General features: G+C 37.3%; 3 protein-coding genes across 15 annotated transcripts in view; 1 reads left to right on the top strand and 2 right to left on the bottom strand.

Annotated features, from left to right (window-relative positions):
• Window positions 1-11,076, bottom strand: part of klc1b (kinesin light chain 1b) — a 23,976-nt gene extending 12,900 nt beyond the window's left edge. For 3 of the 9 annotated variants that reach the window (XM_067525630.1, XM_067525668.1, XM_067525685.1), the window contains exons 1-5: window positions 9,301-9,452; window positions 2,571-2,841; window positions 2,096-2,326; window positions 682-763; window positions 4-232 (exon numbers count right to left, since the gene is read on the bottom strand). In XM_067525630.1, the coding sequence (XP_067381731.1) occupies window positions 4-232; window positions 682-763; window positions 2,096-2,326; window positions 2,571-2,819 (791 nt within the window). In that variant the 5' untranslated portion in view covers window positions 2,820-2,841; window positions 9,301-9,452. Of the gene's footprint in view, window positions 1-3; window positions 233-681; window positions 764-2,095; window positions 2,327-2,570; window positions 2,842-6,756; window positions 7,177-9,300; window positions 9,453-10,936 lie in introns of those variants that run through there. The other 6 variants (XM_067525659.1, XM_067525677.1, XM_067525694.1 and 3 more) reach the window with 4 other exon arrangements.
• mrpl2 (mitochondrial ribosomal protein L2) lies at window positions 10,632-14,154 on the top strand. Its single transcript, XM_067525715.1, has 8 exons — window positions 10,632-10,681; window positions 10,995-11,085; window positions 11,165-11,333; window positions 12,166-12,307; window positions 12,387-12,502; window positions 12,622-12,732; window positions 13,630-13,703; window positions 13,788-14,154. Exons 2-8 carry the CDS (start codon window positions 11,014-11,016, stop codon window positions 13,995-13,997), a joined length of 894 nt encoding a protein of 297 aa, XP_067381816.1. The 5' UTR covers window positions 10,632-10,681; window positions 10,995-11,013; the 3' UTR covers window positions 13,998-14,154.
• zmp:0000000755 (phosphofurin acidic cluster sorting protein 2) overlaps window positions 14,128-16,823 on the bottom strand; it is a 46,075-nt gene continuing 43,379 nt past the window's right edge. For all 5 annotated transcript variants that reach the window (XM_067525600.1, XM_067525581.1, XM_067525590.1 and 2 more), the window contains one exon: window positions 14,128-16,823. In XM_067525600.1, coding sequence (XP_067381701.1) covers window positions 16,708-16,823 — 116 coding nt within the window. In that variant the 3' untranslated portion in view covers window positions 14,128-16,707.

Below are 16,823 nucleotides of genomic sequence, written 5' to 3'. Positions count from 1 at the left end.
CACCTGTAGACTAAGGCCAGGATATTGAGCATGGTGGCAACATCAGGGTGGTCATGTCCAGAGGTCTTTTCCAAGTCTTCCAAAGCTTGCTTGCAGAGGGGGACAGCCACCTCGTACCTGCCCTGAGAGGCATATTGAATCACGAGGTTGTGCAGGGTTCTCAGACGAGCTGGGATCTCATATCCTCCCTGCTGGGCTGCAGCCACAGCTGCACTGTTGTGTTGCTGCTGCACTGTGGAATATAGAAGGTAGACACACAGAGCAAAGGTCACCTTGATTGTTTCACCAGTTTATATTACCGAATACATTTGCAGGCACAATGTACAGTGGCTTCTAATATTAATTAGATTACAGAGGTAATCAAATTAGTTTTTACCAAAATGACAATTTTTTTTTCTCTAAAAGAAAACTGGACTTAGGTTGATTTACAGAATAAAGGAAGTAACACAGGGTTAATCAGACCTACGTTAACTTAAATCCAAAACAAACATGCCAGATTTCTCTTGTTCAAAGAAGATGTCTTGACTAAGACCCTTGGTGCAGATTTATGTATTTAATCAGAAGAATACTATATTATTCTGGGAGTCAACTCCTCTGTGACAAAAAGATTTGCTCCAAGGTTTTACATTAGTGAGTATAATCATTGTGCTATATTAAGCGGTTGTTTGCTGTTGTTCTTACTTCCTTGGCCATGCTCCTCTTCATCATTGGGGAAGAGGTCGTCCAGAGAGTCCTTTGGTGTTTCTCGGTCCTTCTCCTCCTGCTAATGAGAAGAAACAAAACTGACACCTGACAGACAGACTGGATGACCATTCAGGAAACATGCATGAAAGATATGACATAACCACAAATAGACCAAAGTATGAAAAGCACAATGATCTGATAACATTTGGGCAAATATGCCTGTAAGAATCTCTGTTTGCAAGCTTGATATTTACATGATTATACTGGCATGGAGAAAAGAACAGTAGCACATAGTTTTTTGTTTCTTTTGAAACCTTTAACCTAAGGGTTCCACAATAACATTTCATGAACATAAAGCAATTACTATATATGGACCAAAAAATGTATATAAGCGTATATATGTTTTATACATAGTGTTGACTAATTTAGATATTGTAAACTCATCATTTCACTTTGACCTGGTAAATTGGATTACAGATAAATTAGACTCATCCATATCTATCAAAAGATTGTATTAATACCTGGTAAAAGCTGGAAAATGGAAAAGCTGCTTCTGGAGCAAGAGCAAAGACGCTTCATGAAATTCTAATGATGGGTTTTTGCTGAATTAAGCAGTTAGAACATATAGCCTATTCATCTTATGATCAATAGGGTTAAAGTCATAATGTGAAGTGATTCATTCCCATCACCATATCAACATGGACCTAAAATGCTTATTCCTGCAAAACCATAACAATTCCTCTTTCTGGCACTAAAGGTAAAGGACATCCTGCTCAACCATAGACAAAAAGGGGCAGCTGAGGTTGGTATTTGCACAATGACAAAGGCATAGCTGAAGCATGTAAACTAAAAGTAAATAAAGGAAAAATCTCCTTTGAGTTTGTGAAGTATTTTTTATACTTTTGGTTATTTGATTATTCTCTTCACAAAGAGGTATTTTTTTTAATGATAACATGTCTGTTATAAGCATTTTGAAAAAAATGTGTGTGTATTAGTATTTTCTGATTATTACAGTTTTAATTCACTTATGATAACAAGTCATCACCCTAATCCTGCGACTGTGGCGCAGGAAGGTAGAGTGGTTGTCCACCAATTTTACAGTTGTTGGTTCAATCCCCACCTCCTCCAGTCACAGTCTTGAGCAAGACACTGAACCCCAACTTAGTTGCTCCCGGTGAGTGTTGGCCAGCTGCATAGCAGCTCCCCCACAGGTGTGTGAGTGTGAGTGTGAATGGGTGAATAAGAAGCAGTCTAAAGCGCTTTGAGTGCCAATAGGTAGAAATAAAACACGTTATAGATAATGTTATAATTAGTTATTTATAGTAATTTATTTAAGTTTATATAAAGCTTTATAAAGACTTCAGCTTGACATGTAGTAAAGAAATACAATAGGCAATAAGACACAACTTACAGTGGGTGAAACATCTTCATCATATTTTTTGAGCTGGTTCATGAACTCCAAGTGTTTTTTCTCCTCCTCCAGTTGAGCCACACTCTGCTCACTCTTCTGAAGCTTCTGCTGGGTATTGGCCAGCTCATCGCGCAGCCAGTGGTTTTCCTGGCAAAGCCTCCTCACCTGCGCACGCAGCTTTTGCTTCTCAGACTCCACTGCATTCAGGTGGTTGGACAGGGCCAGCATCACCTGGAATGTAGACAGCACTGAAGAGCAATGACTTAAAATACAAAACTGGGGCTGATTCTTAATAAATCATGATCACCATGCTAGTTCAAAAAAGAATGAGAAAACTATGAGGACACAGAAATAGTACCTGTAGTAAAGACAGTAACACATTGCTGTGTAGGGTAATTAACAAAATTAAAAATCTACTACAATGCTAAATTGAAATATGCATTTTAGGATTACATCCACCAGCAGTCTGCGTTACCTGTGCTTCACCTAGGCCAAGTTCAATCATCTCCACTGATTTGCGGAGCAGGTTGGACTTCTCATGTACCAGGTTGGCTTCTTCATCCTTCTTTAGGCACTTAATGGTCTCAAGGAGACTGTGGAGGATGGAGTTGTGCTCATTCTTCAGGGCTTCAAGACCTTGGATCACCAGCTTTGTGTTGGAGATGATCTCCTCCTGAGAGAGCTTCTCAAGTTTCTCTTCCCGTGGATATACCATGGTGGACATCTTTTATGTAGCTCAGGGAAGCCTGAAACAAATGGAAAAAAGTCTGTTAGACTGACCTTTATGACAATGTAGGACCAGCAGCTGTCACACTGAGGGTATTTTCAGGTTTTTTTTTTTTTAAACATGCAGCTGTGCTTGTTAAAGCACAGATTATCCAAAATAATATAAACTACAACAATCTAAACTACTACTTCTTTTTACTTTCATTTTCTTGAGCTGTCTCTTTAGTAACAAATTATGTTTTAAGAATAGACATCTAAGATATACTCTGGTAGAGTGACATAAAAGAAGCCACTCTTCATTCTCAGATTAAAGATATCCAATATGTCTAAATCTGACTATAGAGTTCTGCCCTCGACTCTGACAAACACCATGTCATTTTGATCCCTGGTTAACAAAACGGTGGCCATTATCTTCCAGCAACACAATAGCAAGAAACGGGAAAATTAACTTTTTAAATCAACACAGCAAAGAGGAGGGATTACATTTTTGCACAATTTTTACACAATGTATTAAGTTTAATGTGATGTGAAAAAGGTGCAATTAAAATGACAATGCTGTAAGAGTGTTGAATAAACAGCCACTAATAATTTACAGACATGTTTCAAATGCCCGCTCAAAGACAAGGGCCATGGGGAAATATTCTGCTGTACAGGCTATTGGGAATTGGGCTATAATAAGCTTTGTTTGGAGGCTGGGTTGCTACTTGCAGTGGAACTTTGCTGCAGTGTGGGTGCCTTCTGCTGCAAGCACTGTATCCAAACAGCGGCCTAGCTGGCAGCATTTTAGGCTACAGAGCCAAGGAAAGGATGACATGACAAAAGTCTCAGTAATATCAGCTACCTAGTTCCCAAAAAATCCTCTGTCAATAATATTTTTCTGACAAAATGTCAGTCCTTTAGTGTTTTCATGCTACATGATATATGTTTTTACAGAGTTCGAATAACCTATGACTCACTGAGCCACGTCACTGTTGGTTGCATCATGTTTATGTCAGTGCAAAAAGCAGCCCTGCCCTTCCAACTGGGGTCCAGGCAATGGTAAAGCCCTATGTATTTTAGCAGCGGTGAGGAAAGCAGGTTAAGGAAGGGGGCTTGCAGTAATAACCACCAGCTGAGAGCCATCTGCTTAGAGAAAAATACACTATACAATTAAGCCACTCCCTGCCTCTCTGCTTGCTTTCAGCCAACCATCTATTAAGATGATTTAAAAGAGACAAAAAAAAAGCTATAAAAAATTACCATAAGTAACTATAAAACTTTTTATTATAAAAACCAAACAAACAATGACTGCAATCAATGTTGCTGCAACAAAAAAAAAAACATTTCTCTTTAGTATTCAACTACGGTCATTGATTGCCAGATTAAAAATTCAACTACACATCACAGCATGATAAGTCATCCTTACCAAAGATTACTACAGCTGCACCTTACTGATTATTTTCTTGATTAACTGATCACTGAATGATTGCTAATTTGTTCTTTTAAATGTCAGGAAATGTAAAAATTCTAATTACCTTAATTTCCATCACCTGTGACACCTTTATACTGCTGAAATTATACTTAAGTTTACAATGACATAAGCACTAAACACATTTCAGAGGCATGGACCCAGAATATTTAGATATAATTTCTTAAATAAAATAAATTCAACAATTATTAAAATTGTTGCTTTTTTAATCCTCTGCCGGTTGAATAATGTTGCAGTTTAAATGGCACTGTTTCTTAACTTTATTGACCTAAAAATGTCTTATAGGCAATTTACAAAGCTTGACAATAACCCAACTTTACAATTCAAAGACACATGGGTGACAAATCCAACTGGACGTCTGGCACCACACTTGTGATGTTATGCCTGTCACCTCATGTACACAGCTGGGCTCTGTTAAAGTAGTGTTACTTATGATGGAGAATAGACAAAGAGGGGCAGATATTACGGTTTACCACTGGCCACCTGGATGGCAGTCAGCCTGTGGAAAGGTGCTTTTATCAGGATGACACAAAAAGTTAGCCACCAGTTGTGAGGGCTTTTGATGAGTAAGAAGGAGGCAATAATTGACAAATAAAAAGGTGTTGCCTAGCCTAACCATAAAGTGTGTGAGAAGACAAGAAGATCAGAGAAGACAAATGACTCTATCCTCAGGTGTCGCAACTTAAAATTGTTAATTTTCCCCCCTTTATCTAAAAGCATCCTTTTGTTCATAAATCTACATACTCAAATCCATTGATCAATCCATTTCTATGTATGCAGAGTGTATTTGCTGCAAATAATTTTACAGATAGAAGAATTTTTCATGCTCTGCATTGTGAAGGCAGAAGGGTGAATAGGCTTGATGATATGCAGGTAGTATCCTGATAACGCCAATAAAATGCTGAAACATGGCGATTAACAGCTTTGACACTGAGCGTCTCTCATCTACAAAGTGCTTTGGTGTACTTCATATATAATTATCCCTTTGCTTTCATACAGGTACAAAAAGAGGAGCAGTAAAATGTAAATCCACTGATACAGCTAAATCTTTAGAAATGTCCAGAATCAAGGGTAAACACTTCAATAATATGATAAACTCTTTCTGAAACATGTAAAGGTTTTGCATGACCAAATGACTATGTAAAAGTATAGAACACTTGTAACATTGTATTTATTGCTAACTTACATTTTTTTCTAAGTAAAAAAAACATAGGGCCAATTATTAAAGTCAGGCAAATATATACAGCATGCCAAAAACAATATGATAAGAGGGCTTACAGTTAGTGGTTACTAGATGTGCATGAAGGTGCTACAGTATTAAAGAAATTCATCAGACAAGTTTTCAGGTGAACGTACATTACATAAAACGGCACAGATAATTGATAAGGCTTCTGTTCTGTCATAACAAAACTAACGTGTTACTTTACTTGGCATTTGCATGGTCAAACAAATGACTCCTGTTAATAACATTTTATTACAGTGTACAGTAAAGGAGTACAATGCATGTCCATGTTATATTTGCAAAATGGCATACAAAGTGGAGAGCAATTACCTCCTGTAAATGACATGTGAAATGATCTCTTTAAAAGTTCACAGATCAGATTTTTACTCTGCAGTTACTCATAGTCTCAGTTGATCCACACTGTATGTGGATGAAAGGCCTGTCTAGCTGAGTATATACAGTAGCTAACAAAGAGAAGTAGTTCTTTCATGTCAGCCAGGGGAGAAACAAGCAGCTTTGCCTTGATAAAACACACACTTTTATCAGGGTCTTTTGCTTTCTTTGGACTGCCAAAGTTAATATTTTCTCCTCTTAAAAAGATGAGATAAAGTCCAAGAGGCATGTTGTTGTCTTTAAAAGGACTGCCTTTGAATTAATCTTTAACAATCCTTTTCCCTTTTATAAATATGTGCAAATATAGCAGTATAGCAATATATTAAAAAAAAAAAAACTCACCTATGTATGTTACACATTACATTTTACAGAAGTAAATATTTACTAAATTTGGGCTTTAATCCAAATGGTCTGATGATCAGCATCACGTATTACTCAAGATTCAAGAGCAGTAAGTTTGGTAGCTAGTGAGATAAAATGTTGTTGGCTCACTTCTTGTAACAACAGAGAGACCATTTTAACACATAGTAAACATAGAAAATGCATTAGCAGGTCTTCCTGGCTCTCACTAAATGTAGCTACTCAATGGGGTTGCAAACTAAACCATTATAGGGGCACATGTATCCAATATATAGAAACATTATGGGGGGGAAACAATTTAAAATTAAAAGAGGGTTAACAACTAATAAGATATGAAAAAACCTTCATAAAAATACCTTTGAATAAACACTACACTGGCAATACTAAGAGGACGATTACATCATTAACTTAAGTCACTAAATGCCTGCTAAAGGCTTAAGCCATTTACACTAACGCTGACACTGTTACAGCTGGGTTGTGGAGAAAACTAACCTTGGTTTCTGTGGCAGATCAGAGCATCAGAGTTTGGCACGGTTAAAAGCTGAAAAATATTATTCCTCCTCCAGCAATAGTGCTACATGCCAGTGCATCAGAAAACTGCTGTGCTAATCCAAAGAGAGCCTTCTTAAAATGAAAAGGAATAATTCAGTGTGTAGCAGAGGCATATGAAAATGTAACAAGATAGCTATGAGAGCTGGATGTTGGGAAGAGGAAAACAGCAGTTCCCCGCTGGATGATGGTGACCTTCCCACTGCTCAGTCAGAAAAACCAGCATCAGCTCAGGGCGCAAAAGACAGCCCCACCCACGGAGGGAGGAAAATAGAGGAGTATGGAGTAGCGGAAGGATGGGGGAGGGAGCCAGCCTGATCTAGACTCTGCTACTCTATACTCATACGCCACAAAGGAATAGACCTAATGAGACACAATGGAAATTGGTCAAATGGAGTTTCACATGTCACAAAGGTTGAAGGCACACACAGCATGCTGCAAGGCTGAAATCTAATGTTTTGTCAAACTATGAAGTATATATAAACGGTACACTGCTCCATGTCCTGGATTTTCATCTTACCACCAAAAAATAAATCTCACATTAAATTATTTACCTTGTGTCCACATACAGAAAGACCATCTCTTTGGTGACATTCTAAGACTAATGTAGCCATAAACTGAGGTGTGTGTAATTTCTGATAACGTGATTACATTGATGGGTCTGATAACTTTGTATAAAAATTACATTCGCAATACAACAATGATCAGTATGGTTAAAAATGTCCAAACACAGATCATTGTTACAATGTTTTCATGAAGATAAAACCTGGGGAACAAATAAATAAATAATAAATAATTCCTGCAACTCTGGGCATTTATTACTGTTACTTATAATATTTTCAGCTGCAACAACTAGCTGAGCAAAGGGCTGTAAATTAAATTTTAGAGGCACGTCACAGCCTGGATCTTAGTTAAAAATCGATCAAAAGAGGTATTTATGTATTTCACCAGTTCAACCCACTCCTCACAAAACCTTTAGTCCACTGTGTAAATAACAATGTAATAGTAGGTCCCCAGCTTTAGTCAATAGCTATAACAAAAAATTCTACAAAACAAAACAATAAATAACAAATCCAACTTTGCCATTATTTTCATTGACTGGATCAGGAACTGAGCATTATAGACAAGTCAGATGACTCCACTTTGTAGTAGGATCAAAGGTCATAGAATAATGCAATGTCATAGCATCTCTAACCCAGAACCAAATCAAGTGCCTAAAAGAAGTGTACAGTGTTATGACAAAAAATTGAATCTAAAGAAACAACTTGCTATATTGATATTGACTGGTTTATTGACATCTCTGCAGTGGCAATCCGGACCCTCTCTGTATTATGTTTGCCCAGCGAAGGCTCCGCTCTTCGTTATTCTCTACACTGAAGCATAACCATAACCTAATCAGACACCCCTTTGGTGAACATCATCATTACTCATATCTCCCGATCTCTCCCTTTCACCATTGCACTACAGATACTCAAACATGTCTAAAAATAGTGGTACAAAAGTAATAAAACTATAATATTATAGTAAAACTACAGGCAAAGGGAATAAGATGAGGCATCTCTGTGCCATCTCTTCATGTAGTGACACCACCAGATCAGATCCTTTCGTCTTCCATAGTTTTCTACACAAACAGCAATCTAACATACTGCCTACATCACTGCCAGAAACAAAGAGCAGCCAGGCATCAAGGAGGGTGTGGCAGGGCCTGGGACAACCAGGAGAGAAGGGCCACGGACACTGTCATTCATCACTCCACTCATGCCAGCAGCCAAAGGACAGTTTTACCACAAATGGTTGTATGAAATATGTCTGCCTGGATAGTGCCACTTATGCAAGAGCCAGAGAATCAGTATCTTCAAAAATGTTATGAAAATGACACGTCTGTAAAGTTGCTCTGTACACTGTTCCAGTGTGATGCACCTAGCAATGTTGAAAACAATCCTATAGCCTAAACTACTTTTTAATCTACTATTATTAATAAGTACATTTTAAGGATTATTCATAACATTGATGTGTTTGGACTAAAGACCGTTTTCTTAATGTTTTTTGCTAACTACCTGAAAGCAAAAAACAACAATTTAGGATGTTATTACTTGACGTCTATTCTGCTCGTTGTCTGATTCCGTCTCATTATACTTTTCGCAGTTCACAACGGACTAATCTTTATAGTTCATAATTAGCTAAAAGCAAGTGCAGTTGCAACACACCTTATATTCAAAAAATTTATTATGAGTTTTTCTACATGAACATTCATTGTTTTAACTAATATAGGAGTAGCGTTTTTTCATGTTTTTTACTCCCGTCCGCGACCAAGAGGATCGGTTAACTAGCTAGCATTACCACTCCCTGGTGGATGAGAGTTCACACAGTTCAAGCCGTCGAACTCAAAAGCTATATACACGGTGCCCTAATATAATACTTCTCAAACACTGTGTGATATACATAGTTCATAAAATTATATCAATTGTTAAGCTAATTAACACTTACCGTGAGCTAGGACTGGCTGGTAGCTCAGCCCCTTTAAATCCAAAATGTCTGCACAGAAAAGACTCTCCCAGCAGCCTCTGCGGCTTAGTGGATGTATAGTGACGTCATATTTTGTTTACCCCGCTTTTCTTAGGAGAAATCATCTGCAAGAATGAGTCCATGCGAAATCTCCTTCACAGAGATATCACCACAATAACAAATGCTGTTTTTACTGGAATCGCTTTGTTGATGATATTCGAATGGGAAAATGTCTGGCTTTCACCTAATCGCTACCTAATTACGAGAAAGCTTTCTCCTTACACAGAGTAGCAAAACATTCAGAAGGTGGCAGCCATACGTTGCCGTAATCTATTTATCTACCTAAAACTGAGAAAATATAATATTGCAAAGTTACTATGTTGATTGCTTTGGATTGTACAGGTGTACCTAATAAATTGGCCAGTGGGTGTGTTTTAGAAGCTTATAAATACGACCTCAAACTGCCAAAAAAAGCTTATGGTGACATCTGATGGTTACTTTGGGAACACTAACACGCTAATTAAAGTTCCCAGGTCAGTATAATTTAAATTTCCCAAATTTTCAAATAAATCAAGCAAAATAATAGATTGATTAATAAAATATATAGACTTCTAAATGTAAATATATTTAGATGAAATTTATTTTATGTTATAATGAACCTTGCTGCCTTTTGTTTACAATTACCCTTTTTTATAGCAGCCCCTACAGTATTGTGCTTTTTAATATTTTTGTTATGTTGCATTATATGGTGTATTGTATTGTTTATTATGAGGACCTGAAAGAAACGAAATTTCTATCCTCTATATGTCCTGGTTATATAGCAGAATTATAATAAAGTTAACTATGACTTCTACTTTGCCGAGATAGGTGTAGTTCCTCTTAGTTGTATAACATTGTTTGAGTCAAACATGTATTCATGGGAAAACATGAAAAATGGAACCCATCAAAAAGCCTTTTGTGATTAACTAATGTAATTTTATGAAATAAAGTATATTTTATTGGTTTCAATCCATACTAAAAATGTGGGCCACAGATCGGAATCTGTGTTAGAAATACAAAGTTCACTTTAGGTTTAAGGGTTTTGCACGTGTGTAGGAAGATTGGGAACGTTTTTTGATTTGTCCATGGGCCCGTTTACACGCTACAAACCTCACAATAACGGTTTACTATTAACTTTTAAGCTATAACTTTCTGTGAGAAATGAGCACAAACTGATGCCATGCAGAATGACAGTAGTACGATGTAAAATCTTAAATCCAAATGTTTTCAGAGTTAGCATGAAGTTGGGGTGTACGTCATCCGAGCGCGACGTAGCGCGCAGGACCGTGAAGGACGCCGTCTGTAAATTCGCGACGAAATAAAGGTAAGTTTCGTGTTTCTGTCATTCTGGCGTACATCTCAAATTGCACATAAGATTCATTTTCACTTGATTAAGAAAAGAAAACTAAAAGGCACGTGTGGTCACAGAGCCGAATTAACCTCATTTTGTAGCCACAGCATAAGCTAGTCAAAGCTGATTTGATTAACTAGCTATAGTGCACCCTAAGCCAAGCGTGGGAAACATTGTATCGACTACGGTAAAGTTAACGTCGCCCATCAGGTAGTGGAAATAACTAACCTATCAGCTGAAGATCCAAAAATAAAAGATGTCAAACGGCCTCTCCGCTGCCCTCCAGCTCTGCCAGGTGAAGAGATATGGCGGTGTCCTGTCTAACACGAGCTCTGCGGTCATTGACGGTCTCCCAGCCTACTTTCCTTTCCTCGCAGGTAAGAATCCATAGCTGGCGGTCATACTGCAAACCTGTATCTCTACAATTACTAGAGAAATTTGTATCTTTCTTGACAGGCAGTTGCACAGACGAAGCTGGGAACTCATGTGCCCAGCACAGTTGGACAGTGCAGGGGATTCCTCACCACAGCTTCTCTGGAGCAGAACAGGACGTATTGGAAACGGAGGGAGAAGTACACCATCAGGCCTATAGGAATGAAAAAGACAGGAGGCAGAGATCATTCAGGTTAAGAGTATAGCTGACTAGGATAAGTAATCGTATGTTTACAGACAAGTTTGAAGGAGGATACATTTATAGTTGGCTTGTAATGTGCAGGTCTAAATCTGGTTTTTGCAAGTAGATTATAAGATTACTAATCAAAACAGTTTAAGATGGATTTTTGTTCTTCATTATCTATCTAGTTCAGGCCTGACTGGAGTAGACAATTGTAAAATGCACCTGAATTTATGAGATCTGAATAAAATATAATATACCCTTTTAACAATTCAAAAGTTGTTCAAAAGAGTTCAAAACCGTCTAGTTTCTAGCTAGTAGTCTATTTTTGATTAGTAAACAGCTTTTTCTTTCTATTGAAAAAAATGTGAAAAAGTCCTAAAGAAGGAAGACTTTATACATTTTAAAACAATTTAAAAGATAGCAGATTTTTTTTAATTTGTTGATCAACAGATATTAAGAAACATTAACAAAATAAAAATGTCCTTATCAAATTGTTGTTTACGAGTTGTGATTATTTGCTTGTGTTATACATCTTTGAGTTGTGGTCTGAAAGAAAGCAATTTAAAGATTTTACTTTTGGCTATAAGAAATTGTAATGATTTTTCATCTCACTATTATCTGACAGGAAAATAATTGGCAGAATAATCATTAATAAAATAAAATGGCTAGTTGCAGCTCTCTTTTGTAGTATAAAATCAGTCATCTCATCAATTATTGAAGCTTTGAATGGAGGGCTTGCGGCTTGAATTTCTGTAATAACAACTGTAATACAACGGTGCACTGAGTACAGCCAAGTAAAACTAGTTTCTTATCATGTTCTCTCTCTCTCTCTCTCTTACAGGAAAGATACAGACACACGGTATTGGAGGTGGCCATAAACAAAGGTACCGGTGGATTGACTTCCAGCGACTGCACTATGAATCTGAAAAAGAGGCCAAGCCTTTTGAAGAGAAGGTTGTGGAAGTTCGATATGACCCGTGCAGGTGAAATCAGCTTTGATCATAATCAGGATGTATACTGTCATGAGTATATAGTTACCCTTAATCTTTGTTTCAAACACAGGTCTGCTGACATTGCCCTGGTAGCTGGAGGCAACCGTAAAAGATGGATCATTGCTACAGAGAACATGCAGGCTGGAGATATTATTAAAACGTCCGGAGTTATCGGACGTATGGCAGGTATGAGGTTGACTCTTTGTTTTTTCAACCTCTCAACTTTTCTTAATATAATAATAGATTTAGGGAATGTTGGATATTGTGGGCCTAATGTACCATCAAACATTTGTTTTATTTCATAGTCTCAGCAAATGAAGGTGATGCCTATCCACTGGGTGCTCTTTCTGTGGGGACACTGGTGAACAACCTAGAAATACAACCAGGAAAAGGGGCAGAGTATATTCGCGCTGCAGGTAATCATTATTTTTTACAGATTACTGCATGTTTTTTTTTTTTTAAATAAATATTTGAAAGTCTGTAAAGTCACGAAATGATGAAATGCCCATACTGGTTTCCCAGTGTTAATTATAACATTGCATCAAATATTTATGACAAGAGCAAATAAAACCAAAATAAAAGCTGCAAATAACATATTTGAGAAGCTGGAATGTGAGATGAAAAGAACTCAGAAACACTGATTGACTAATACAAAAATCTCCTTTGTTATAACTTTGTTTTGGCACATGGCCTTCTTAGAATCTGGGACCTGTAAATGTGTAAATTCTTTGCACATTGAGACCAAATTTATTACTAATTTATCAAAATAGGTAAAAACCTTACTCAATTGACTATTATTCAATGTTAAACAAAGCATATTGTGACCAATTACTGTGACCCAAGACACAGATCAGGCAAAACATTATGACCACCTGTGCAATTTAATGCAATCCAATGTCTCCACCACGAATTCTACATTTAGGTTAGAATTTGAAATGGTTGAAAATGTCAGAAAGGTGGTAATTCCACTATGTATTTATTATTGAGGTCGAAGTGGGTAATGGAGCCGTACTGGAGTGCAGACATAGGTTCTGATGATTTGGGCCTCTTTTATTTTATACATGGTGGCCAAAACATTAGAACCACCTCTTCTTATAGTGCCCTTCAGTACGACTCCACTACCCATTTTAACCTCAATTTAAATATGCATAGAATTATCACCTTTATGAAAGGTTACGCTATATGTATTTTTATTTTGGTTATGTTGTCTCATGTTTTGCCTGAGCAAGGCAATATCACTACACAAATGTCTTGTGCAGTACTCACTGTAAATGTTCTAAAGTTAAATAGAATGGTGTTATTCATTGTGTCAGGCACAAGTGGTGTTCTACTTCGTAAAGTAAATGGAACAGCAATCGTTCAACTTCCTTCAAAGCAGCAGGTTCAGGTGAGTGTATTTGTATTCACATTATTCGAGCTGTATTAAATCCACATTCTCTTCTGAACTTAATGTTGTCTTTGATGCGCTCAGGTGCTAGAGACCTGTGTGGCAACGGTGGGGCGCGTCTCCAACGTTGACCACAATAAAAGAATCATAGGCAAAGCTGGTCGGAATCGCTGGCTTGGAATTCGTCCTTCAAGTGGCTTGTGGAAGAGGAAGGGGGGCTGGGCTGGACGCAAAATTAAACCTCTCCCTCCAATGAAGAGTTACATCAACCTGCCAGCAATCTCAGCTAAATGATACCAGTAGAAATGTGCTAAGGACTGAAAACTGGTGTCGTATGTTCCATAATAATATGAAAGTTGTTTTTGGTCATTCGACTGAAAAGTATGTGGAGAGAAAATATGAATAAAGACAAACTGTTGTTACAGAAGATTAAAAATTTTATTAAACACAACTGCTTGTGAGAGCATGGAAAGAAACAATATAAAAATCCAAAACATATTTACATCTATAGTAAAACATGCAGAGTTACCCATATTTTTAGTGGTAGATTCAAAAATACTGTCATTTAAAATAGGGTTTGTGCAAAGACACTGGGTGGCATTTCAAGTAACAGGAGCAATGAGATGGCATGTTGTAATCCTTGTCCTACTATTAATGAACAGTAACACTGATGTTAATTTTTTTGCAGTACTAAATAACTGAATAAAGTGAGCATGCCTGCTCATTGATCCAGCCTTGTAAAACACCCCCATGCTACCTCTAGATTTAGGGGAGGAAAAAAAAAAGGTCGAGGTCAAATACACTGAAATACACTTTGTCATGTCCTTTCAGCATTTAAAAAGGGAAACTTGCATGACAAATTCGCTCAAACAACTCTGCCTTGGCAAACACTTGACATCCCATGTTACAATTATGTAAAGGGCCAAGTGGTCTCCTGAATAAGACTGAACCCATCAAAAAGCAGGAAAACTTGACTGTATAGTCAAGAAGACTCGCAGGGTGGTAGCTGCAAAATAAGCCGTTAAAACATCAAGTGGCAAAACATTAACAAACAACCACGACTGTTTAGACCTCAGAAGGCGCTTGAACCCACAAACAAAAATCCTTATGAAAAAGGGTAATTTTGTTACTAAAAAACGACTTGACAATAGGTAGTGGTTTACATTTCAAATATAACAACTCAAAACCAAACTGTGACCCAATTGGAGCTAAAATGTGTATAAAACCACATGAAAGTGCATTACAAAGTGAGGGAAATGTATCAGAAGTATAGTTAGTGTTTGCATTGTACAGGTCAACTTCATAGTTATGAGCTCTGTAAATATATTTGGCATTTAGGTCAAGAAGTAAAGGTAAGCTATTGTGCTTTCAATTTAGAGTAAGGGGGATTTGCGATTCACAATAGAATATCTTGTATATATTTATATACAATACTAAAAAAAAGCCAGCCTATCAAAGCTTGTAGGTCTTTACTTTATAAAAAGCAACAACAAACTCATACAGAAGCCCCTTTGTCCAAAGGTTTCCTATTGAAAAAGTTTCACATAACAATATAGAGGAGTACCATCAAACATGTAGCACACCTACACAGACACACAAACGTAGTGACTTGGACATCCATACATTTCCATCATATCTTGTAAATATCAAGTTTATCAACTCATTCTCATAAGAAACTGACCCATAGTACAATACTGCACCAATCAGTATGTTGCATGTCCAGCCACAGTGAAGCTGTATAACAAGGAGGAAATGGCAATTTCTTGGTTAGTTTCTGTGTATCTTGTAAATACATTTACATTTGGCCAAATGAGGAGCACGGAAATGAACTAATCTTAATACGGATCTTCACAGGGACCACAAATACATTATATGTATTAAATTAGTTTTCAGTTGAACACCACAGAAAATTTGGCCAAGCCAAGAGCTCTGGTCGTTGGATTGTAAAACACACTTGACTTTGGCACATCACTGCACATCTGAAGCAATCCAGTATTTGCTAAGTCACTGCAGGTCCGTGAGGCATCCACTTGGACAATCGAGTACATCAAGCTGAATGCGGGGTTGGGATGTTTACTAAATTAATGCTGTTATAACCTGAAGTTACTCCAAGAAAACCCAATTATAACACAGGAGGAAAATCTAAACCAACTGAAGCCTTGAAACAGGTGCAGCTAAATTTGGATATATGTTCTCATGTGTGCCAAGTTAGCCTGCTTCTAAGTGAATCCTACTGTACATTCTAAATGTACATATGAAAATATTCAGCGTTTACATGAGTAAACTAAATTGCTGAACAACTTACGTGTTACAAACATGTTGTAGCTACATTCATTGTAGCTACCTTCAAAAATACCTTACTTGTAGTTTTTTTTTTTATTATTTGCTTTAGCTACACAGTGTGCTTAAAAACAAGGAGGCAGAAAGAACTTTATGTTCGTTTTATAAAAGTTTGACCTTTTTGAGAAAGTAAAGGGATGAGTAAGAAAACGGAGCACTGAGTTAGAAGAGAATTCCATCTAGTTTCACAGCAATATTCCAACTGTCAACAACAAACACAGTCTCAAACAATCTCACACACGCCACTGCACATCACCACCACACTCCTCCATTGTCTATAGAGTAACAATAAATGTAGGATTTCACAGAAATAATAAAATGTTAACAAAAACAAAGTGCAAACACAGCTGCCATTATTGAAATGTGGCAAATTTTCAAAAACCTCAAAATACCTCAGAGGCAGTAGCACAAATCTTACAAAATAGTACTTGTTCTTTCTGTAGTGTGTAAAAAAACAACAACAACACCCAACAACATCAAAAAAAACATCAAATTGACAACATGAAGTTTGTGTATTAAACACGTGGTTGTGAGCCAGTAAGATTTCCACAGGAAAACTATAACTGCCGGGGGCCCATTGGCTTTTGCTCTAATACTCTGTAGCCTCTCTGTGAGACAAGTGCAGCAGAGAGTCTGGTGGTGGATGAATGGATGGTGGCTGGGGTCACACGGACTTAGTGTAACCAAAGATTCCCACTGGGAAGTGCTTAACATGAGTTGGCCACTGGGCAGCAAGCTGGAAAAACTTGACGTCATTCCACTCCACTCCATCAATAGTGA

Source organism: Channa argus, chromosome 1 (genome assembly GCF_033026475.1).
Source record: "Channa argus isolate prfri chromosome 1, Channa argus male v1.0, whole genome shotgun sequence".
Taxonomy (NCBI): Eukaryota; Metazoa; Chordata; class Actinopteri; order Anabantiformes; family Channidae; genus Channa; species Channa argus.
This window is presented reverse-complemented; position numbering and strand designations above follow the sequence as displayed.

Excerpts from the sequence above, each read along its gene's own strand:
- mrpl2 (XM_067525715.1), top strand. The coding sequence starts at position 11,014 with ATGGCGGTGTCCTGTCTAACACGAGCTCTGCGGTCATTGACGGTCTCC. Across the intron at positions 11,086-11,164 it reads CTACTTTCCTTTCCTCGCAG|GCAGTTGCACAGACGAAGCT; the intron begins GTAAGAATCCAT and ends CTTTCTTGACAG. Across the intron at positions 12,308-12,386 it reads GTTCGATATGACCCGTGCAG|GTCTGCTGACATTGCCCTGG; the intron begins GTGAAATCAGCT and ends TTTCAAACACAG.